The sequence below is a fragment of the Onychostruthus taczanowskii genome, unplaced genomic scaffold, assembly GCF_017590055.1.
Source record: "Onychostruthus taczanowskii isolate IOZ18803 unplaced genomic scaffold, ASM1759005v1 scaffold12, whole genome shotgun sequence".
Classification (NCBI taxonomy): domain Eukaryota; kingdom Metazoa; phylum Chordata; class Aves; order Passeriformes; family Passeridae; genus Onychostruthus; species Onychostruthus taczanowskii.
In genome coordinates, this window is record NW_024498351.1 from 4,975,985 (window position 1) to 4,998,778 (window position 22,794).

General features: G+C 42.6%; 2 protein-coding genes across 3 annotated transcripts; both read left to right on the forward strand.

Annotated features, from left to right (window-relative positions):
* Positions 1-4,957: 4,957 nt before the first annotated feature.
* Positions 4,958-12,459, forward strand: LOC121331387 (toll-like receptor 2 type-1). Of its 2 annotated transcripts, XM_041395758.1 has the most exons (3): positions 7,397-7,522; positions 7,682-7,747; positions 9,613-12,459. In XM_041395758.1, the coding sequence occupies exons 1-3, from the start codon at positions 7,476-7,478 to the stop codon at positions 11,996-11,998; spliced, it is 2,499 nt and encodes an 832-aa protein (XP_041251692.1). In that variant the 5' UTR covers positions 7,397-7,475; the 3' UTR covers positions 11,999-12,459. The 2 variants fall into 2 exon arrangements, with proteins under 2 accessions (XP_041251693.1, XP_041251692.1); XM_041395759.1 differs by lacking the exons at positions 7,397-7,522; positions 7,682-7,747 and adding an exon at positions 4,958-5,030 and having other exon boundaries at positions 9,613-12,458.
* Positions 7,454-19,612, forward strand: LOC121331388 (toll-like receptor 2 type-2). The gene is made up of 4 exons (XM_041395760.1): positions 7,454-7,522; positions 7,682-7,747; positions 13,579-13,729; positions 17,253-19,612. The coding sequence occupies exons 3-4, from the start codon at positions 13,633-13,635 to the stop codon at positions 19,610-19,612; spliced, it is 2,457 nt and encodes an 818-aa protein (XP_041251694.1). The 5' UTR covers positions 7,454-7,522; positions 7,682-7,747; positions 13,579-13,632.
* Positions 19,613-22,794: the final 3,182 nt, after the last annotated feature.

Below are 22,794 nucleotides of genomic sequence, written 5' to 3' on the forward strand. Positions count from 1 at the left end.
CCATCCCTTCCTTCCTTCTTTCCTGCTAGAGGTATCCTTCACTCCTGATAGGTTCCCAGGGAGGTTTTACTCCTGTTTGGATGGCAAGAATTTGGCCTGAGTAAGGCAGATCCTTGGAAAGACAAAGCAAGGTCTATTAATCATTGTCCATTTCTTTGTTTATTTTGGGTATTTCCTGGTTTCAGTGTTGTAAAATGTTTACCAAAGACGAGCAGCCAAAGTAAACCACAGGAATGAAAAATTGCAAATGGAAGAGCCAGCCGCACGGCACAGCTGGTGCCATGCCTCCGAGGGCTTCAGTCATTTCAGATTAGGTGCACACTTGGCATTCTCCTGCAAGTATGCCTGCAAGGAATCATCCTGGAACAAGCCTGCCTCCATGCACAGCCACTGACAGAAAGCTGAGGCAGGTCTGGAAAGACTCTCTAGCAAGAGGGGGGATTAATGTGCCTGCTTGTTAACTCTGGCGGAGTGTGCAGTCGTCATTGTGCCAGCAGATTTAGGGAGAGCAATTGGAGAGGGATTATTTTATGATTGGTAGCATTCCTGGGGGATGGGGCATTTATTTGGAGCCTTCCTGCAAAGAGTAAAAAGCAGAGGGGAGCACAAAGCAGGTCCTTCACAGATGGCAGACTGTTTCAACATGAGGAGCCAAAGCGGATGGAAACGTTCCCTTCTCCCTTAATCCAGTTGCAGACCTGACTCACCCTGACTGAGTTTCTGGTATCAATGTTGTCTTGTTACTCAGTGAGAAGTAATGAGCTCACAGATTTCTTGTCCAGCAAACCAGCTTGCCAGCTCCTTGCTGAGTTCCCCCTGAAAAGGAAAGGGCTGCCCAGCCTGGAGGCAGGATTTCTCCACCTGCAGAAACAGGGAACAAGCCAAACTCATTCACAGGCTGTGCTTCATCATGAGAAGTATGAGAAATACTTTTTTTACAGAAAAATTTAGACCACTGAACAGTAGGGGAGAAGTGTCCAGCCAGCCTTTACTTTATCCATCCCTTCTCCCATTACTTGTTGAATTTTTGTTAGTGACTCTTGAAAAATTCTGTTCAGCTGGAAGGCCTTGCAAATATCAGACAGGACACTGTCAGAGGCAAACATGGAGGCACCAGAGAGATCACCAAGAAAGATGGCTCTCAACAGAGGGTTGTACATCTCAGTATGTTCTGCCTGGCCTTTCATTCCCAGATGTGAGCTGGGAACAAAGAGTTCAAGGAATGAACCCCAGAGAAATAAAGTACTCCAAAGAACAGATTTTAGAGAAATTTGTTGACACTATTAATCATGGAACATTCAGGAAATTAATTTTAAATTATGTCATAAAAATAGCACATGAAAGAAGTGTAAATGTAACATAATTTCTATAAACAGAAAAGAATATTTATGCTGACACTAGTGTAAGTTATAAGCTGAAAACAAACCAGGTGGCCAGTCTGTTGGGCAGACATTGGATAATAAGACCCAAAGAAACAAAGACCTTCTTGTGCCCACAGGTGCAAACTTCATGGTGAGTTAAGTGTTGAAGGACTAGAATCACAATTGATACAAGGTAGGAGAGTGCTTCTAATTTGAGGTTCTTTCCCATGGTAAAGTAGATGTAAGGTGGACAAATTCTGTTACCTTGTGGCTATCTCTCAGTCAGCTTATTCTGGTCCTGTAGTTTGTAGCTATGGAGATCTAGCTGCAGAGCTATGTAGTTTCAGCTATGGAGATGGAATTTGGTTGTTGTTTGCTGGTTTTTTGCCTATATTTTCTCTGATTCCTCTTCTTTTGACAACTCTTCTGTCCAAAAGCTGTGAAATGCAGAGCAAATTACTTGAAAGCATGAGCTACTATGCTTTCCATACTTACTGAAATATACACAAGTCTTTTTGGCATTGCTACAACCATCACTCGCATTGCCACAGCACTGCCACGCTCTTCCTGGCACATCCCTGTAGCTTACTTGGGATGTTAGAGAGACATTCAGCTCGAAGTTTGTAAATATAGGTATTTCACAGCAGTAGAAAACGCCTTGGTTTCGAGGTTGATCATCTGGTATGGTGTGTGTTTCTTTCTGTAGATACTGTAATAAAGACAAAAAGGCATCGGCAGCACAGGCACAAGTTACATGGTCTTTTCTGAATCTGTCATTACTAAGCTGGTACTGTTACAGTCAAGAAAACTTACAGGAGAGCAAGAAATGCAATCTGAGGATAATTTAGGAGGAATGATTAAAATAGTTAAGTGTGTGCTTGAAAATCAGCTTGGACTGTCTGCTTTCAATCATGTTCAAATTCAGAAAGCCAGAGAATGGTCCAATATTGGAAATAACTTATTATTTGAAGATGGTTTGATGGCCCTATCAGAAACCACACACACATTTAAAATACTTGCTGACATCTTTTTATGATCAGGCTTTTCATTTTCAGTAAAAATTATGCTTTCATGCGTGTTTACAACTCGGTTGAAGTCAGGCTTCTAAAAAGTTTGTTTAAAAATTATACAATTGCAAAAGAAGCAATAGAAACAATCCCTGCAAGAGACTCACAAAACATGTTGTTTTTCCAGTGAGTGAAAAACCCTAGGAAGTAGTACCTTAGATATTTTCGTATTTTTAAGAAATGTGGCATACTGATGGGCTATAAATCCAGAAAAGTAGATACACTGAAGAAAGAACTTCTGAATGTCTTGAAAAACTGAGAAAAAAAAAGATTTGGAATTGCCTAGATTTCTCTTCCTGAAATCCATTGTCATGTGTATAATAGTTCATGGCATCACATACAGTGGGAGTCAGCAGCTGAATGCAAAGCCTGAACTACCTGTGCAAAATACATCCTGGCATTATCTTTTTTGGAACAAATACAAAAATCTTGGTATTTTTATGGTACATGATAATGATCTGCTTCATTTCCTGCTCAGATTCTTGCCCAACTGTTAAACACAAATTTTTTTTCTATTGTATAACAAGCAGTTAAATATGTATCTCTGCATCCCAGCAAAGTGCTTTCCACCTCCATACAGGAAACAAACTCTAACTGGTTCTGCAATGACTTGGTCCCATTCCCAGAAATGTTTCCCTTCCATTAAAAAAAACTCCAAGAAACAAAAACCCCAAAATAAAACAGGAAAAATAAAACACTTTTTTCCGCCTATTAGCATTAGTTAGGCATAAGCACAAAATATGTCCATGCATTCCTCTGAATGAGGCAAGACTAGGTTTGCTGGACCTTCCCACACTGGAATGCACCAACATGAATGTCCCTTTGCCCAGCCTCTCTCGAAGGAGCTTTCACTTGGAGCTGAGCGAAGCTTTTTTCCTCCTTATGGGAAATTCCGGTGCCAGGATGTTAAACCCTAACTTCCTCACAACAGCCTGCCAGTGAAGACTTGCACCCGGTGGGCTGTGACAGGGTATTTTCTCTCCTGGTGAGATGAAATGAAGCAGAAGCTGTCCAAACAGTGAGCATGAGAGATCCCATTCCTCTCTCTTCCCAACCCTGCCCTCCTGGTATTGCAGCCTGTGCTGGGAGCTCATAGCCATAAATGTTTGTGGCTCTGTCCAAAATCCTGCAAAATCTTTGTTTGGAAACACAAATGGCACCTCTTTTAAAAACTAGAAATATGGCTTAGGTGTCCAAATACCATTCTGGGCAGCCCATATTAGATGGCCGCTAGGTCAAACAGCCTAGAATACAGCAAAGCAAACTGAACAACACAAAAGAGCGAGATAGATGTAGAGCAAAGAAAAAAGTCAGTTCAAAACACTGTGTGAGTGGTACTTGAGAAGGCTGCACAGAAGTATTTCCTGAAGACCTCTAAAAAAACTTAAGAAACAGTTTTGTACATTGATAATGTTGTACCAATCGACATGATGAAAATTGCAGAAAATATGATTTCCAGATTATGTCTGTTTTTAGGGGATGGATCCCCAGCAGCAGCAAGCTGGGAGCCTACCTGCCCAAGTACATTTGGGATGAACTCTGAGCTCCCAGTACCATGTGAGTTGTCTCAGAGCTCTCAGAGTAACAAATCTGTGTGGTGATAACAGGATTTTGTGTGTGTCACAGTGATCTTCAAAATAGGATGTCAGAACTTGCCTTTTTTTCCAGTGTGTATTACTAGAAAAGATGTATACTAGGGTACTGTATATCCTAGTATCCTGAAAGAAACAAGTTTTTTCACTGTACCTAAAGGGCAAGGTAAGAAAGGAACTATGTTGTCCAGCTTTGCTTTGCATGTAGGCTGTTTCCCGTTGAAGCAGTTTGCTTGGGAGTCAAGAACTCACCAGAAATGTTTTGGCAGAAATTACATGTTTTCTCTTGTTGAGTCATGCTGTTACAACTACTCTAGAAAAATGAAACTTTCCATATCATTAAGATAAGCTTTGGTGTCTTAGCATGCAAACTTCCCTGCAAGATGCTCCTCAGTTAAGGTAGAAAATCAGTGTTGTGTTTTTCTGACTGAAAGCTTTCAGGAAGGATATGACAAAAATAAATCCACAACTCTGCTTCCTTGGCAGAGGCAGTGCTGTAGGCTGGCTGCTGAATGACTAACCAGTTATATCACTATCATGCTCTGCCACGACTGCAGGATAAGGATTGTCCAGAAGAAAAAAAAAAGGTAATTGGGTCCTTTGCATTTAGACTTCCAGTCTGAAGATGTAACCAGGGGATTGAGCAGCTAGCAGGGTAGACCTGAGAGGGAACACAGCAAAGTTAAAATGGTTTACTTTTCGTTATCATGTACCTTTTTGTTGTAGCTTGAAGTTGAATACCTGAAGCTCTGCAAGACAGATTAAAGCACAGGCAGCAGCAGTGCACGCAAAGAATCTATTCCCAGGACCATGAAAGGATGCCAAGCCATTCTGCTTTCAATTACATGAGTATTATACCTCCTGCTCCAAAGACTGCAAGGACAGATTTGACTTTTAGCTTTTCCTTGTCATCCTTTTCTGGGGATATTTAGGGTAAGAGCATCCCAGGTTCAGCCTGCCTGACGCTGCTGCAGCCAAGCTGACATACTGGCACATCCTGGTTACCAGTGGTAAGTATGAGGAAGCAATTTTGTGCTGTTTACAAAGATTTGGAAAGTGTGCTTTCTGCTTGCATCACAGGCTGGTCAGTAGTTCCATTCTTCCCTCTCTTTTCTACTGCTTCTGCTTTTTCTTTGAGGCTGGGATCTAGGACCTGGGTTAAGTCCCTTCTGCACTGCTCACTTGTCCTTTCTCAGCAGAAAAGCAACAGGCAGCTTCAGTGTGGACACTGACATAGAGAAGGAAAGAGAGGAAGGGGGCAGGGGAATGCAGGATCCTTCCGTGTGAGACTGGGAACGGGAAGTGCTTAAAGAGTGCATCATGCCCAGTTTGAGTACTGCTTGAGCTGCCGTTGGATAAACGGGAACATTTAAAGCTATACAGCTTCAAAAATAATTACCACATCTCTGTCTTACTCCCATCTACTTCTGGTAAAGGCTCATGCGGTGTCTCTGCTTGGAACATCCGCAGTTGCAAAAGCACAGCTTTGTTGCAGAGCCATGCACTTCTCTTAGGAAAATGTAGTGTAGGTGGAGGCATGCAATTTGTTTTAAACAGTATTAAAGAGGAAGGTTAATCCTAGCTTAAACTTGGAAGAGGAGAGAAAGCACGTACAACGTGCATCTTTGTTCAGTGCTAAACGTGCATTACTCTGGAGGAAAAGCAGTTGAAGAGTATTCTCGTCTTAAAAGAGAACAACTTTCTCCTACTTTAGAGTCTTTGATTTCAAAAGAAGTTGTTTTGATCCATGCTGCACCTCAATTTAAAAGCTAATGCTCTGGGAGGCAGGTGGCTGGTACTTTGTGTGTGGGGCAGCTTGTGGAGAGCATTTTTGCACATCCTCAAACCTTCCTGAGTCTGGATAATGTGATAAACCCTGACAATTGCCCACATTTCTTGGCATTTTAAGCAGCTTGCTGAAATGGACTGCTTGGTATGTGAACTGTGGCATAGTCACACCAGTCCTCTCTTTAACCTGGCCCATAGGAGATCCATCTGTGGCTCAGCCTGGATGTTAGGAGAAAGTGGCTTCTGAAAAAACAGTTGGTGTGTACCTCAATTCTCCACAAATGTGTGGTGATGAAGCTGTAACAGATAGAAGAGTATGCCCATTTCACACTGAATTATGTACATGGTCTTCTTCTCCAGAACTCTTCTCAAATTAACTAAAATTTTTTACTGTATCAGAGAGGTGCAATTTTGAAGACAAAAAAATACAGTAACAAGTCTCATTGAACCCAGAGTTAATATTTTGAAAACAGAAGTCTTCCCCATTGAAGAGCAAGAACCATTCCAGCTTCTAGAAGGAAGAGGTGGCTTTGGGGAAGTTGACAACATCTTTCACTAAAAGACTATTTCCCTTCTCCTCTCTGCCCCACAGCTGCTTTTCCTCTATTTTGCAATGTTATGTTTATCAGCTGTCCTCTGTAGTAGACAAAAAACACAAGGGTATCTCAGCCTTCCAATTTCTTTTTCTCTTAACCTAATATGCAATGCTAATGTCAGTGCAGTGGGACTGAAGGTTGCTATGAGGTGCATTTGGGCTCTCTGTAGGCTTTGCCACCCTTGATCACATAGATGCTGCCCTCTGACAAGTGGCAGGAATCAGTCCATCTGTCTGCTCTCAGGCAGGTACTTCTTGATGCAAGAGGACAGCAAAATGTGACAATTTCTGAACACAAGAAAGAAATGGTAACTGCAATAGGAATGTTAGTGTTTGAATTTAATGGACTTGCCTTTCAGAGCTGGTAGGACAACTCCCTGCCCCTTTATGCAAAGGGCATACTTGGCTATTTGACCAACCATGTATTACTTCAGTCAGGTTAAAATGAATGCCATCAAACCTCCTCTCTCAAACTTGCCTTTGATGTTTACAGAAAGATACTTTGCTTCAGACTGTGTCTTGTCCTTCAGAGATAATATTGTTCCTGTTCTTATTAATTTTCTGTTGACAACATATGACTGTAATGTCCTAGGAAATTAAAGGATGCGGAGTATTTCTATAGTACTCTCCTTGACTGAACAATTTGACTTCAACATTTAATACATGTATCACTCTATATATTGATAATATTTTACGGAATTCACATAAGTTTGTTCTGCTGAGATGTTCTGTTTCTCAGCACAGTGAACAACCCCCAGTGCCTACCAGGCAAAAAGTATTGAAAGTAGAGATACAGGGAGGTTAATGCAGTTCTGCCAGGGAACTATTTCTGCACTTAATAGTGGAGGAAGTGATTGTGAAAGAATGACTTGCGCAAAATGGTTGCATCAGCCAATGGGAGTTGACTGACAAAAAGAAGAGACTCTCACTAAATTTTATCTTTCAAAGAGCGTTCAACAACAATCTGTTCTCATTTTTTGTGTCCCCAGTCAGCAGCAATGGTAGAATTGATTAAAATGGTAGTTTGAAGGGTGAGCCATATGTGTTGGACATCCTGGACTCTTCAGAAGCCATGGTTTCCTCAGGGGAACCACCACTAGAGAGAAGAGATGCAAACTGGTATGATTCACTGGCTGCGTAGTTAAAGGACGCTGGGGAACTGGGAACATGAAGTTTTGTTTGAAGAGAACAATATTTTAAGGCTGAAATATTTTCTCACTTTGGGACTGTCACCTCATCAGACCTGCCAAAAATTTCCAGCTTTTGTTGTGTTTGGAGGTATGAGGCATTCAGATGCCTTGACCAGCACACGAGGAGACTGAAACACAGCATGCAGTACACAAGGTAAGTACTTAACCTCTGCTTATTCAGGGTTTATGGGTAGTGTTCATCTGCACTACTGGAACTGTTTGCGGTTCAGACTTGGTGAAGTGTTCTTTGGCACTTCTGGCAGGAAACACAGCCCTTCTTTACTTTAAAATCAGTATTGTTCTAATTACATCCATTGCTTATTTGTGTATAGGGTGACAGTAACATCCATATCCCATCTATTACTGGTGTTTTACAGAAAAGTCTGATAGGCTTCATTTCATATCAGGTTGTTCTGCCTTTCCAGTAAAGAATGTGAATTGCTTACACAGCGTGCAAAAGGGTGTGGCAAGAGCTCTGCTTTTAGAAGTCCTAAGGCTGGTTAGACTCCATGCAAGGGAGTCTAAATCTCCCAAATCTTTCCCCAGATCTCTTCCAGGAAAGTTTGTGGTGTTGGAAACCTCAGCCCACTGGAAGGGCTGAGAGGGAGAACAGGCTCTGTTTGGGCTTCTGCCTGCCATGTAGCCATACAGAATAGGCAGGCTGACACTGCATGGGCTGTAAGCATTTGCAATCATGGAATCACAAAATCACTTTGGTTTAAAAAGACCCTTAAGACCCTTAAGAGTCAAACCATTAATGAAATACTGCCAAGCCTACCATTAAACTATGTCTCTAAGCACCATGTCTGCATGTCTCTTAGATACCTCCAGGGACAGTGACTCCACCACTTCCCTGGGCAGTCTGTGCCAGTGCTTGACCGCCCTTTCTGTGATTTTGTTTTCCCTAATATCCAGTCTAAACTTCCCTTGGTGCAACTTGAAGCTGTTTCTTCTTTTCCTATGGCTTGTAACCTGGGAGGAGAGACTGACCCCCACTCACTACACTGACCCCCACTGACTACAGACTCATTTCAGGCAGTTGTAGAGAGTGATAAAGCCCTCTCTGAGCCTTCTTTTTCTCCAGGCTAAACAACTATAGCTCCCACAGCTGGTTCTCTTAAGACTTACAGTCTAGATTCTTCCCCAGCTCAGTTGCTCTGCTCTGCTCTGCACAGTACCTCAATGTCCTTCTTGAAGTGAGAGGCCCAAAACAGAACACAGCATTTGAGGTGTGACTTCACCAGTGCCGAGTACATGGGGACAGTCACTGCCCTGGTCCTGTTAGTCACACTGTTCCTGATACAGGCCAGGATGCTATTGGCCTTCTTGGCCACCTGGACATATACTGGATCATATTCAGCTGCCTGTTGACCAGTGCCTCCAGATCCTTTTCTGCTGGGCAGCTTCCCAGCCACTCTGACCCCAGCATTTAGTGCTGCGTGGGGTTGTTGTGACCCAAGTGCAGCACATGGCACTTCATTCTGTTGAGTCTCATATAATTGGCCTCATGGCATGGATCCATCCAATCCAGATCCCTCTACAGGAATTACCCTACAATGGATCTACACTCCCACCCAACTTGGTGTTGTCTGCAAACTGAGTGTGTATTCATTCAGATTATTGATCATTCCCTCATTCAGATAATTGATGATCTAACCATCTTCCCCTATTTGGAGCTGAAACTTCCAGCTGCAGCTTCTTTGCTGAAAGGGAGCATAATGTGAGAGATGAAAGAGGTGAGAGGCATAGCTCTCCGATATCCCTAGAGAAAAGCAGTATACTAAGATTGGTCCTTTATGGCTCTTGACAAGTGATATGGCTGTACTCCAGGGATGAGCAAAAGACTGTGGTTGCAGGCTGAGAAGGTCAAATAGGAGAGGAAGACTCACATCACACAATAACATTAAAAAAAAAAATTAATCTGAGATTACTAAAAAAAAGGTGCAGGCTTTCAAGAGTTTTCAGGGCTGTTCAAAATTAAAATTTGACCCTACTTTCTCTTTTTTCTGTTTCCTACAGTAAAATGTCCATCCAAGCAAAACACAAATCAAGAACTATAAACACTTGGCAAGTGTTGGCCATCTACATGGTCTTAGCTGCAAGCCTCTCCAAGCAGCAAGCACTGAAGCAGGCTTGTCCTTCATGTGATGCCAGTCAGCTTTGCAACTGCTCCTCCATGGGCTTGGAATTCATTCCCCCTGGGCTCACAGCCAAAATCACAGTGTTAAACCTGACCTACAACAGGATAAAGCACATCCAGTCCCAGGACCTGCAGCAGGCAGTGAACCTGAGAGCCCTGCTGCTGCAGTCCAACCAAATCAGCTCCATCGATGAAGACTCGTTTCAGTCCCTGGCAAAACTGGAGCTCTTGGACTTATCCAATAACAGCTTGGCTCACTTGTCCCCTGTGTGGTTTGGGCACCTTTTTTCACTCCAGCACCTCTATCTTCAAGGCAATTCCTACAGAGACCTGGGGCAGAGCTCCCCCTTTTCTAGCCTGAGGAACCTGAGCTCTCTGCACCTGGGCAACGCGCAGTTCTCTGTGATAAGGCAAGGGGACTTTGAGGGCATTGAGCTTCTGCACAAGTTGTGGATTGACGGTAGCAATCTCAGTCAGTATGAGCAGGGAAGTTTGAAATCAATTAAGCAGATAAATCACATGATCATAAACCTAAGAAATAGTAATATATTCTCAGAAATTGTTAGGGATCTTGCGAACTCTGTCACTTGGCTGGAAGTGACAGAAATCAAATTACCGGTTGAAAAAAAAAGCTTGGTGCAGAATTCTACACATCCTTTTAGGATGCAAAAGCTTACCTTTAAAGAAGCTTTCTTCACAGATCAAACCATTAGCAGAACGATAGTGTCACTGAAGGAAATCAGCTCTTTAAAAGAGTTAGAGGGAATCAATTGTGTGCTTGAGGGGAAGGGAAGATGGAACACTAAAGAAATTGCAAGGAGTGGGCAAAGTTTTGTTGAAACAGTAACAATAATAAGGGTAATGATTCAGAATTTTCATTTGTTTTTTGACCTGGAAGGTATGGAGTCACAAATAAACAAACTAAAAAGACTCACTATCGCAAGCTCTAATGTTTTCATGGTACCATGCAAACTTGCAAGACATTTTTCATCACTTCTGTATCTGGACTTTCATGATAATTTGCTTGTAAATAAGCGTTTAAATGAGACAATCTGTGAACGTTCCTGGCCTTCATTGCAAACTTTAAATCTAAGTCAGAACTCTCTAAAATCTCTGGAACTGACTGCAGAGTATACATCTCGTCTGCCCAAATTAAATAATCTTGACATTAGCCAAAATAATTTTGGTGAGATTCCAGATGTGTGTGAATGGCCAAAATTCCTGAAATATTTAAACCTGTCCAGCACTCAAATTCCTAAATTAACGGCCTGCATTCCTCGAACTCTAGAAGTTTTGGATGTCAGTGGAAACAACCTGAAGGAGTTTGGGCTGCAGCTGCCATTTCTGAAAGAGCTGTACCTCACAAGGAACCAGCTGAAGACCCTGCCGGGAGCCGCACCCATTCCAAATTTGGTGTCCTTGTCCGTCAGAAGAAACAAGCTGAACAGTTTCTCCAAGGAGGAGTTTGAGTCCTTCAGGAGAATGGAGCTGCTGGATGCCAGTGACAACAACTTCATCTGCTCCTGTGAGTTCCTGTCCTTTGTCCACCACGAGGCCGGGCTAGCCCAGGTGCTGGTGGGGTGGCCGGACAAGTACGTGTGTGACTCTCCGCTGGCGGTGAGAGGGGCGCAGGTTGGCTCTGTGCACCTCTCCCTGATGGAGTGCCACAGGTCCCTGGTGGTGTCACTGATCTGCGTCCTGGTGTTCCTGCTCATCCTGCTGCTGGTGGCCGTCGGCTACAAGTACCACATGGTGTGGTACCTGCGGATGACGTGGGCGTGGCTGCAAGCCAAGCGGAAGCCCAAGCGCGCCCCGCCGAAGGACGTCTGCTACGACGCTTTTGTCTCCTACAGCGAGAACGACTCCGACTGGGTGGAGAACACCATGGTGCGGGAGCTGGAGCAGGCCTGCCCTCCCTTCCGGCTCTGCCTGCACAAGCGGGACTTTGTGCCGGGGAAGTGGATTGTGGACAACATCATCGACTCCATTGAGAAGAGCCGCAAAACGCTCTTTGTGCTGTCTGAGCACTTTGTGCAGAGCGAGTGGTGCAAATACGAGCTGGACTTCTCGCATTTCCGCCTCTTTGATGAGAACAACGATGCGGCCATTCTCATCCTCCTGGAGCCCATCCAGAGCAAAGCGATTCCCAAGAGGTTCTGCAAGCTGCGGAAGATCATGAACACAAAGACCTACCTGGAGTGGCCTGCTGGTGAAGAGCAGCAGCAGGTGTTTTGGGAAAACTTGAAAGGTGCCTTGAAGTCCTAGAAATCGGCAGCCCCTCTTTCAACGCATTTCCACAAAAAGGCTGTATACTACTATTTCTTACTGCTAAGAATATTTTCTTTCTTATTTTTCTTTGTAACTGCAACTGGCGCTTTTTTATATACAGATAATTGTCATTTTACCTACTGGAAAAGGCCTTTTTCATGCTTTCCAGTGATTTGATGCTTTGGTCTTTAAAAGTACCTGCCAATAACTATGATATTTGGAAACTGTGTTGGACTTGATATACTTTTCTAAGTACACTTTGCTAAGCGCGGGGTATTTCCGTACATTTTACTCCTGTTACCGCTATCCCCAGCTGGTCTCTAACATTGCCATTGTAATTTTCAAATGAAATTAAAAGCCATGGGCTTGAATTAATATTTCCCTGTGTCCATTTCTTCCTGGGAATGCTTTCTTTTCTCTTCATGATCACTACCACTTTCCTTTCTACTTACCAGCAGAAATAGCTGAAGCCTATTTTTGGATGTGAGACTGTGTTTCTAATGTGTGGGCTAGATGGTGTTGCTGTCTGGCTCGGTTTTAAGTTTTGCTCTTCTACGTTGTGGAGCATATTTATGTAATCACTGGGCCATGCAAGTCTGACAGCTCTAGTTACCTTCCTTTGTAGTTGGTGAAGAAAATCACAGGGATAAGAGACAGTTCATTTCTCTACTTCAGTGTGAGGTATCTCCTAGAATTACCATATTGCTCTCCACTGATAACAAAGGGAGTCTAGACAAGCAGGTAGATACAGATGTTTACATTAATGTAGTCAGTCCCACACTGAGTGCTTGGATTTCTTGTGTTTTAGAATTTCTTATGGGAACCTGAAATTGTCTCTGAGGGGATTAAGTTAGGTGTGGTTTATCTAACTCAACATTTTCATGTTCCCCTTTGGTTGTTTTGCTGGAGTTTAAGTACAGGAAAGTCTAGATCTTGATTAAATTTTAGCCATGCAATTATTTTGTGATGATATACTAAAGCCTTGGTGTATGAGCTGACTAAGTATTTGAAAAATAGCAAAATTTGTCTATATTTTCTGTTGCTATATTTATACATCTTCATGTATATATGTGTATGTATGTGCTTTTATAAATGTGTATCTATTCACACTCCTGTTTGTATGTGTACATGTGTCTACATGAGATAATTTCTGTAGGTGGAGCCTGCAAACACAACTTTCAGTTCTGTTTTCTTGTTACAATGTTATCTCCAGGGCTATGAATTCTGCTATGAAGCAATTTTTCTGTTCACTCTCTTGGGGAAGTATAGCTCATGGTTTAATCAAGGCTGAACTCCAGGTAGGTGATGAGTGAATAATCCAAGAACAAACACTGAGTGCTGATAAAACAAATTAGGAGAAATGTGTGCCTAGAGGTAAAGAAGGGAAATAAATCTTGCCAGTCATTACAAAGAGAGGGTCAAAGAGAGATGTGGGAGAAGCCTTAGTTTTCACACAGTATACTCTTACCATAAACCCAGACTTCTGTATGTTGGCACAGTTAAAAGGACTGATAGTGTAACTGCTCTTATGCCAATCAGGTCACCCAGGTGGGAATTCCCCTGCTTATATTGTCTAGGTTGAGAGGTGAAGTGGAAACGGAACAGCAGCCTGAGAGGAAGCTGGGCAAAGAATGATCAGCAAGAGAGAGACAAAACACAACTTAAGTTTACTGGTGTGCAGGGACTGGAGCTGCAGGTGGCATCTCTGGGAATCCTTTTGGCACACAGGTGAGTTTTCAGGTAGGTGAAGGCTGGACATGCAGGGAAAGACAATGGAGTTGCAATGTCAGAGCAAGAAGCAAACAGGGAGCCCTGAGAAGATGCAACCTAATCTCTGCCGCCAGTCCTCCTCTGCAAGGGGGATTCAGGGTGCTCAGGGCTGCTGAGCAGGAGTGTGGGGTGGGGAGGGATTTCTGGCTGCCAGCAAAACTAAAGCAGGAAGGTGCAATCCCAGGCATCTGGCAGGGAAAGCAAGGTTCTGCTGGAGATGTGACAAGCTGATGAGACCAGTGTCCTCTGGGAAAAGGGAGAGAGGAAAGCAGCAAATGAAAAAGAGACAAATTGGGTCAGACTGTGCCATTTCTGCACAGTTTCCGTGGAGGAGGGTGCCTTGTCCTATTTGTCCTATTTCTATGTTGTCTCACCTGGGTGTTGATACCAACTGCCCAGGGAAGGCTGGGAGTCAAGGTGGGGTACCTTGCTTTCAGGAATTCAACCAGGAAAGAGCTCACTGAACAATGGCCTTGGGCCATCAGCTGCCTCCTCACCTAACTCTGACCTGCTGCACATCTTCTGTGTGGGAAACAAGCAAAGGCATAGCCGTGTGTGTGGGGGTGTGTGGCTGTGCAGACGTGCTGTTAGGGCAGTGCTGGGGGCTGAGAACTAGGACATGCATAACCCACACACTGCCAGGTGGAGAGCAGCAGCCTTCCCCAGTCTGCTTGTGGTTTGGCCTCTTCACCACCCTGTGGCTCTCCCTCTGCAGACTCCATAGCACTGCTCAAATTTACCAGCCCACACGTAGCTGGGTAGTACTCCCCAAGCTAGAATCAATTTGCACACCACTGGCATGCTTTATTTTAGGTCTTACATTAACCTTCCCCATTGTGAGTGTTTATAGAACCTCATTCTGTTGTCAGTCATGGTTTTGTTTAAGAATACGTATGTATTTCCTCAAATACTTCTCATATGGGCCAGGGAAAATAAGTTTGAGCATGTCTGATGGCTTGGACCCATTTTCCATAACTCAGAAACATTTTGAATGCCTGGTTCATCACAGTACCTAATGGTATAAGGGCATCAGTGCAAGTTTATGTATTTTTAGTTGCAATTCAGTTTAATTTTCTTACTGTGGCTTTTTAATTCCCAGCACAACAGGGAGAAGTGATTTCTTGATAGGGCAATGATATCATGGACTGGGGCTGTATGTCTGAGTGCGTGTGCAGGGGCCTGAAATGACCTTGTAAGTCAGGGTCTCAAGCAGAATCGTTAGGCAGGAATCAGAAGGGGAAGAGAATGGCTAAAAGTGAATGAGGGTGGGAATGGAATTCTTCTGAGTGTCTGTTCAGATTACAGATGAGCAAAAAACCTGGAAAGTCAGCATCCTGAATCACCAAATGCAGTTCAGTCCTGCAGTACCTGGATGGTTTCAGACTGGTAAGGTGGAGAGCCATTAGGCTCTGCTGGTGTTTCCTGTGCAGTACCTGCCCAGTTCCCTTGTGTGCTGCCAATTTGCCACCTATAAATAACTTACCTATAGACAGCTTTTGACTGATCAGGTTGCCTGGTTGCTTCATTTTCTAAAACTAAGTATTTTGATGACAACTGTAAAAATACCACCTGAATCTGTTGCTAGTGCAACTCACGCTACTCCTGGATTTACTCCTTTAGCCTACAGCCCTGAATTATCCTGTTACTCTTGGGAGACCAAAAAGCCCTGCAAAATGCCTCATCTGGACAGCAGATGAGTCTAACTACAGACTATGATTTTTTGTTTGGGATTCATGGGGACAAATATCTAGGAATCTAAACTGTGATACCCCATTTTATGGAAATGGGATAATTTCTCTTGGAGTCATCACGTCTTAATCTGTGTGTCCAAGACACACTATGTTAATTGCTCCTAAAAGATGTACTTTCTCTCCATTGACTTTGGAGGACATGGTGGATGACCAGCTCAGCTTTAGGCATCTAAAGACAGGGAAGAGAGCCTTGTCCTTCAAAATCCAAAGCACTACATCAGAGCCAGACAGAGATAAAAGGAAAGTAACACAAGGGGTCAAAATGTTAATAGTCCTGCAGGTGGGAAGAGGTGGAATGACTGAAAAAGTTATCCACAACTTTTCCTCCCCTCCCCATATGCTCAAACCATCTCAGTCAATTTTGCCTCTTCTGGATAATTTTAAGCAGTTAGGACTAAAAATAATGCAGCTGGAAGGATGGGACTTCTCTGTATTAACTTGTATATGTGGGTCACATACTGTAAAACAAATTAGAATATTAATTCAGAGTAGTTCTTCTGCATAGAATCTCAGTAGGATGACTGAGGGAGAAAGAAGTTCTCAAGGAGCCAGTCTAACCTGATTAACCTGATAGAGAGCCACAATGATTTTGTGAACTCATTGATTGGCTTCTTTGGGGATTGCTTGCTCTTTCCGCCCTCAGTAAGATACCTACTGAGGTAGGTGGGTTTTGTGGCACGCTGAGGAAAATTACATTTTAAAAATGCTCTTTGATCCTTGTCAAGAAAGGTTACATTTCAATATGCAATAAAGATTTTAAAGGGAAAAGAACTCTCTTAGGCTTTAAAAAAATTTTTTTCCAGCTCCTCATAAGGCTAGAGGAACTAAAGGCATCCTGTTGGGAGTAAAGAAAAGTTGCCTATTGCAGGAAGCTTTGTAAAAAAAAAAAAAGCCATACCAAATCATCATTATGAAAGCTGTGAAAGTGGAGTGACACAGGATCCACATCTGTGTGCCTTCTCTTGAATCATTTCAGTCCAGAAGACCAGAAACAGGCTGTGGGGCTGCTAAAAGCTATCTAGTCCAGTCAGCTGATTGGATCTGAGCCCCTGGCTCTTCCTTGTGACTCAGCCTGATCTTCTCTCTGCCACAGGTTCCCAAAACAGAAAAAGGCATTGGCAGAGAAAAAGGATATGGCAGTAAAAAGAGCTGAGGCAGTAGGCAACAATGGTCAGTTTTACTTAAATTTCTTTAGCAAGAATCAGACTGATGGCAACATGAGAGTCATCCAGGCAAGTGTTTGTATCCCTGCTCACAGGACATTTAAAATCAGAGTAGGATAAGGCAGATAAAATGAAAAATGGACTGAAACAAATGCATTTCTTTTCTCCCTATTGTCAGAATAGAGATTGACATATGCTTGAAGTAAATATTAAATCTGAATGCCACTATGCTGTAAGATGCTGACTCTTCTTGATGTAACCAGGATTTGAAACATGTACAAAAAACTCCCTGTGATAAAAAAATGAATTTACAAAACAATATTCACAGATTCAGAAGAAAAAGACCTGAGGTGAGATTGAAGTATGAAGGCTACCTTCTACACAGGAGGAGGATCAGAGTAGTAAATGAATCTGTTTCAACTCTGAACTGTGTTAAAACCAAATATTTTAACAGTGCCTTCAACAAGACAGAACAGTAAAACTTATATTTTAGATTTATCCAAAATATACCTTCTCCAAAACAAGCTACACATCTTATATTTGCTCTGACTATGTTTCCTATTTTAGGCCATATAATGACTGCACACACCTGGCAAGTGTTGGCCATCTACATGGTCTTAGCTGCAAGCCTCTCCAAGCAGCAAGCACTGAAGCAGGCTTGTCCTTCATGTGATGCCAGTCAGCTTTGCAACTGCTCCTCCATGGGCTTGGAATTCATTCCCCCTGGGCTCACAGCCAAAATCACAGTGTTAAACCTGACCTACAACAGGATAAAGCACATCCAGTCCCAGGACCTGCAGCAGGCAGTGAACCTGAGAGCCCTGCTGCTGCAGTCCAACCAAATCAGCTCCATCGATGAAGACTCGTTTCAGTCCCTGGCAAAACTGGAGCTCTTGGACTTATCCAATAACAGCTTGGCTCACTTGTCCCCTGTGTGGTTTGGGCACCTTTTTTCACTCCAGCACCTCTATCTTCAAGGCAATTCCTACAGAGACCTGGGGCAGAGCTCCCCCTTTTCTAGCCTGAGGAACCTGAGCTCTCTGCACCTGGGCAACGCGCAGTTCTCTGTGATAAGGCAAGGGGACTTTGAGGGCATTGAGCTTCTGCACAAGTTGTGGATTGACGGTAGCAATCTCAGTCAGTATGAGCAGGGAAGTTTGAAATCAATTAAGCAGATAAATCACATGATCCTAAATATAAGAAGTATTAATACATTCTCAGAAATTGTTAGGGACCTTCTGCACACTGTTGCTTGGCTGGAAGTGAGAGGAATAGCGTTCAGTATTGCTTCAGAAATGCAAGAATTGAGAGTCATGTCTTCATCTTTTGCAAAGAAAATTTCTTTTAGACAGACTTTACTAACAGATATTACCGTGCCTGAGATTGTCAGCATTTTAGAAGGAATGACAAAGTTAGTGGAGCTGGAGCTGATAGACTGTAGACTCTTGGGAACTGGACAGTGGAAAATCGAAATTCAAGCAAAGAAATCACAGACACTTAGAGTTTTGACAATAAAGAAATTAGCTATAGAAGAATTTTACTTGTTTACAGATCTTCAGGCTGTGGAAGGTCTACTATCTCTTTTTACAAGGGTTACAGTTCAAAACACAAAGGTTTTTTTGGTACCGTGCAGAATTTCCCAACATCTTCAGTCATTAGTATATCTTGACCTCAGTGCAAATTTGCTTGGAGACCTGAGTTTACAACATTCAGCCTGTCAGGGTGCTTGGCCATCACTACAAACTCTAAATTTAAGTCAGAATTCACTGAGTGACTTAGAAATGACAAGTAAAAGTTTATCTCATCTAGGAAACCTAATTCTTTTAGACATTAGCCAAAATAATTTTGGTGAGATTCCAGATGTGTGTGAATGGCCAAAATTCCTGAAATATTTAAATCTGTCCAGCACTCAAATTCCTAATGTAACAACCTGCATTCCTCAAACTCTGGAAGTTTTGGATGTCAGTGGAAACAACCTGAAGGAGTTTGGGCTGCAGCTGCCATTTCTGAAAGAGCTGTACCTCACAAGGAACCAGCTGAAGACCCTGCCGGGAGCCGCACCCATTCCAAATTTGGTGTCCTTGTCCGTCAGAAGAAACAAGCTGAACAGTTTCTCCAAGGAGGAGTTTGAGTCCTTCAGGAGAATGGAGCTGCTGGATGCCAGTGACAACAACTTCATCTGCTCCTGTGAGTTCCTGTCCTTTGTCCACCACGAGGCCGGGCTAGCCCAGGTGCTGGTGGGGTGGCCGGACAAGTACGTGTGTGACTCTCCGCTGGCGGTGAGAGGGGCGCAGGTTGGCTCTGTGCACCTCTCCCTGATGGAGTGCCACAGGTCCCTGGTGGTGTCACTGATCTGCGTCCTGGTGTTCCTGCTCATCCTGCTGCTGGTGGCCGTCGGCTACAAGTACCACATGGTGTGGTACCTGCGGATGACGTGGGCGTGGCTGCAAGCCAAGCGGAAGCCCAAGCGCGCCCCGCCGAAGGACGTCTGCTACGACGCTTTTGTCTCCTACAGCGAGAACGACTCCGACTGGGTGGAGAACACCATGGTGCGGGAGCTGGAGCAGGCCTGCCCTCCCTTCCGGCTCTGCCTGCACAAGCGGGACTTTGTGCCGGGGAAGTGGATTGTGGACAACATCATCGACTCCATTGAGAAGAGCCGCAAAACGCTCTTTGTGCTGTCTGAGCACTTTGTGCAGAGCGAGTGGTGCAAATACGAGCTGGACTTCTCGCATTTCCGCCTCTTTGATGAGAACAACGATGCGGCCATTCTCATCCTCCTGGAGCCCATCCAGAGCAAAGCGATTCCCAAGAGGTTCTGCAAGCTGCGGAAGATCATGAACACAAAGACCTACCTGGAGTGGCCTCTCGAAGAAGAGCAGCAGCAGGTGTTTTGGTTTAATTTGAAAATAGCTCTAAGGTCCTAGACAGGGACATTAAGAAATAAATATGTAATGAATTTACTCTGGATTTACTTCACTTGCCTGTTTGTTCCATCACTTATCTGCATCTTAAGAACAGAAAGGTGTGCTGCTGCAAATTCTAACACTTCTTATGAAATAACTACTTTTTGTAGCTAATATTCTGAATAGCTGTACATGTTTGGGCTGGAAGAGAGTTAATTTTCTTCATAGCTCCTCTGTGGTGCTGTGGTTTGTATTTGTGCCCAAAACAGTCTCCATAACACAGTGGCTTTTTAGTTCTTGCTCAACAGTACTTGCACAGCATCAAGATGTTTTCTGTTTCTCACACCATCCTGCCAGCAAGCACGTAGGGGGTGCATCGTAATTTGGGGGTGGGGAGGGGGAGGCACAGTAAGGATAACTGATCCCAGCTGACCAAAAGGATGTCCCATATATAATGTCATGACCCTTGAGAAGATAATCAGCACTAAAAGTTGTGGGAAAGAAAGAGTAATGGAGGAAATTTGGAGTCATCATATTTGCCTTCCCAAGTAAAAGTTCTGCGTCATGGAGTCCTGCTGTCATGACAATAGCTAAACATTTGCCTGTTGATGGAAAGTGGTAAATTAATTCTTTCTTCTGCTTTGCTTGTGAGCACAGCTTTTACTTTACCTGTTGAACTACCCTAATCTGAACTCCCAAGCTTTCTCACTTCTACCCTTCAGATTTCCTTCTTGTTCCACTGGGGGGAAGTGGTGGATGTGTGGTGCTGAGCTGCCTTCTGAGGTTAAACAAGAGTAGCTATCTACACATGTTAAGCAGCAGTATGAGCAAAAGCTGCTTCATTTAAATATTTAATGATGAAAAGTTGTTTAGGTATACAGCTCTGTAGTTTACATGTCTTCATCTTTACAAAAGTTTCAGGAGAGAACGGAGAGAACCTGCCTAACCAAGGGTTTCTCTGCATTCTTTGTATAAACCACTTTTCATCAAGTCCTAAAAATCAGTTTATGCAGCAAATAATTTTGTCCTAGCTCTCCTAGTCAGTGAATCTAAGGACTGATTCTCTTTATTTCATTGTCACAGAAAGTTAAATGCCCAGATCTTCTGAAAATCATGGCTGCAAGGCATAATGTAGAAATGTGCTTTCTCTCTGCAATTCTGTCTGTGGTAGCTTTTAGTTTATATAATTTCCTTTATGAAAGACATCTATGGAGGATGATTTCTGTTTTATTTCATTGTACTATATGCGGCAATAGATGCTTCAGAGTAGAGTTCAAATACTCTTCTGACAAGTGGAATTTAAGCTGCTCTCAGCTACAGTGTGGGAAACACAAATATAGTCCTTGAATCCAACACCACATTCTTCTCTATGTTCAGCAGCCTTAACATAGGCATGAAAAGAGTGTTTCCTACCTTTTGCCCTCATTGTAAATGTAGTCCACGAAAGTAGAGTAGGTGTAGTTGTAGAGTATGTGGAGAACATCCCACATAGGACATTGTGTTTGCCGTCAGGTGGGGTAGTGTTTTCTTGAGAAGGTTACTGGGACAAAGGTCTTAATTGAAAAATTGAACCAATGGAAGACTAGCACCAGACCCATCCTTCAGAGCTGATGTAAAAAGAAAGTGATATTTTTCTTGCAGCCATAGAAAATTTTGGGTGAACCCTAATAGCTTGATTCTGATAGACAGGAAGGACTATGAACTTCTGGATCAGTTCAGGACTTAAGCACAGCTTAGGACATTTCCAGGCACATACAGAAGCAGGTCCTAAAAGCTTTCAAATGGAAACACCTACAACATTTGGCTGTAACTGTGATGAGACCATGTCCAAGTTAGTGTTTTTATTGCTGTTTTGGTCTTGGGCATCTCATGTGGTTTAAAACCCCTGTTCAAACACCTCACTGTAACTGAGTTGATTGCATTGGAAATTTCCAACCAAAGTGCCAGTGAGAGCAAAGTATCCCTGTTCTTTGCTAGCCATTGGGAAGGCTGAGGACACACCTGCTTCCATTACACCCACAAGCAGGCAACTTTGACAGCACAGTGAAAATTAACAGCTTATTTACATGCATTTTTGCATTTATTAATGCAGGCATAACACAAAATAAGAATTGCTAACTTTGTTACTTCATCTAAGCTAAAAAAGCCACCTTGTTTCTATGTATTCAAGATTTGCTCTTTCTTTAATTTACTTTGTTTTTTAAAGACCATAATTTTCTATTTTTAGCATCTAGACCTTTTTTTACCTATAGACGACTTCATACAGTATTTGCTTTATTCTTATATATATATTAAAGTGTAAGTTAAGTAAGTGTATCTCTGATTTCTAATAACAAAGCAGAGATTCTTAAAATACTGATCATGTTTAATCTGAATTCAGAAGCTACCTCTGCTATCTACTTATTCATTCTGGGAAATCTAATTTTTTTTCTAGCATGAGCTTCCAAAACATGCTGTTTTCATAGCATGCTGAATAGCCTCACTATAATGCAAAAAGAGGCAAAAGTGTTTTCTAGCACACCAAAATTCCACCAATTACTCTTTTCTCTAGTCTTTTAAAATTAATTACAGAATATGCATATTATTGTAGGCAGGTAAATGTCCAACACTTTGAACTCTCACCAATAATCTGCATCCTATTCCAGAACCAGTAAGTAATGCCTTGGATGATGCCTGTAACAATCAACTCCTGAACCACCAGACAGCAGAGACAGTCCAGAAGTTGTCCATAAAATATTTGGGTGTTCCCACACAATCAATTCATGAGGAAACTGGAGAGAAAATGCAACAATCTTGGTATTTTTCTTAGTCAGAATCAAAGATACAGTATTGGGTTAAATTTTTGAAATAACTTTTTTAGTTCTCATAATTTACTTCCTTAACACCCATAATTTCCTTTTTTTTTTTTTTTTTTTTTTTTTTTTTTTTTAGTAGAGGTAATGTTAAAATTAAGTATCCTATGGTTAAAATAGGCTCCAAGAAAATAAGCCAAACTTTGCTTTCATGGAAGCAGTTTTCTACAGAAAACTACAGTAACTAAAAGGGAAAAGTGCTTTACATAATTGAAAAGTTCTGGAAGTGCATTACATAATTTTAAAAAAAATGTTAAAGAACAAAATCCACTCCACGGTTTTTATAAAATTATGTTTTATATTCTTTAAAGTGTTCCTCTCATTATAAAAATTAATTCTGGATGTCTTGAA

Bases quoted from the DNA above. Each gene is read 5' to 3' on its own strand.
- LOC121331387 (XM_041395758.1), top strand. From the start codon at position 7,476: ATGGTTTCCTCAGGGGAACCACCACTAGAGAGAAGAGATGCAAACTG. The intron at 7,523-7,681 runs GTATGATTCACT...TTGTGTTTGGAG, and splicing joins GAGAGAAGAGATGCAAACTG to GTATGAGGCATTCAGATGCC. The intron at 7,748-9,612 runs GTAAGTACTTAA...TGTTTCCTACAG, and splicing joins CACAGCATGCAGTACACAAG to TAAAATGTCCATCCAAGCAA.
- LOC121331388 (XM_041395760.1), top strand. From the start codon at position 13,633: ATGATCAGCAAGAGAGAGACAAAACACAACTTAAGTTTACTGGTGTGC. The intron at 13,730-17,252 runs GTGAGTTTTCAG...TTCCTATTTTAG, and splicing joins GGAATCCTTTTGGCACACAG to GCCATATAATGACTGCACAC.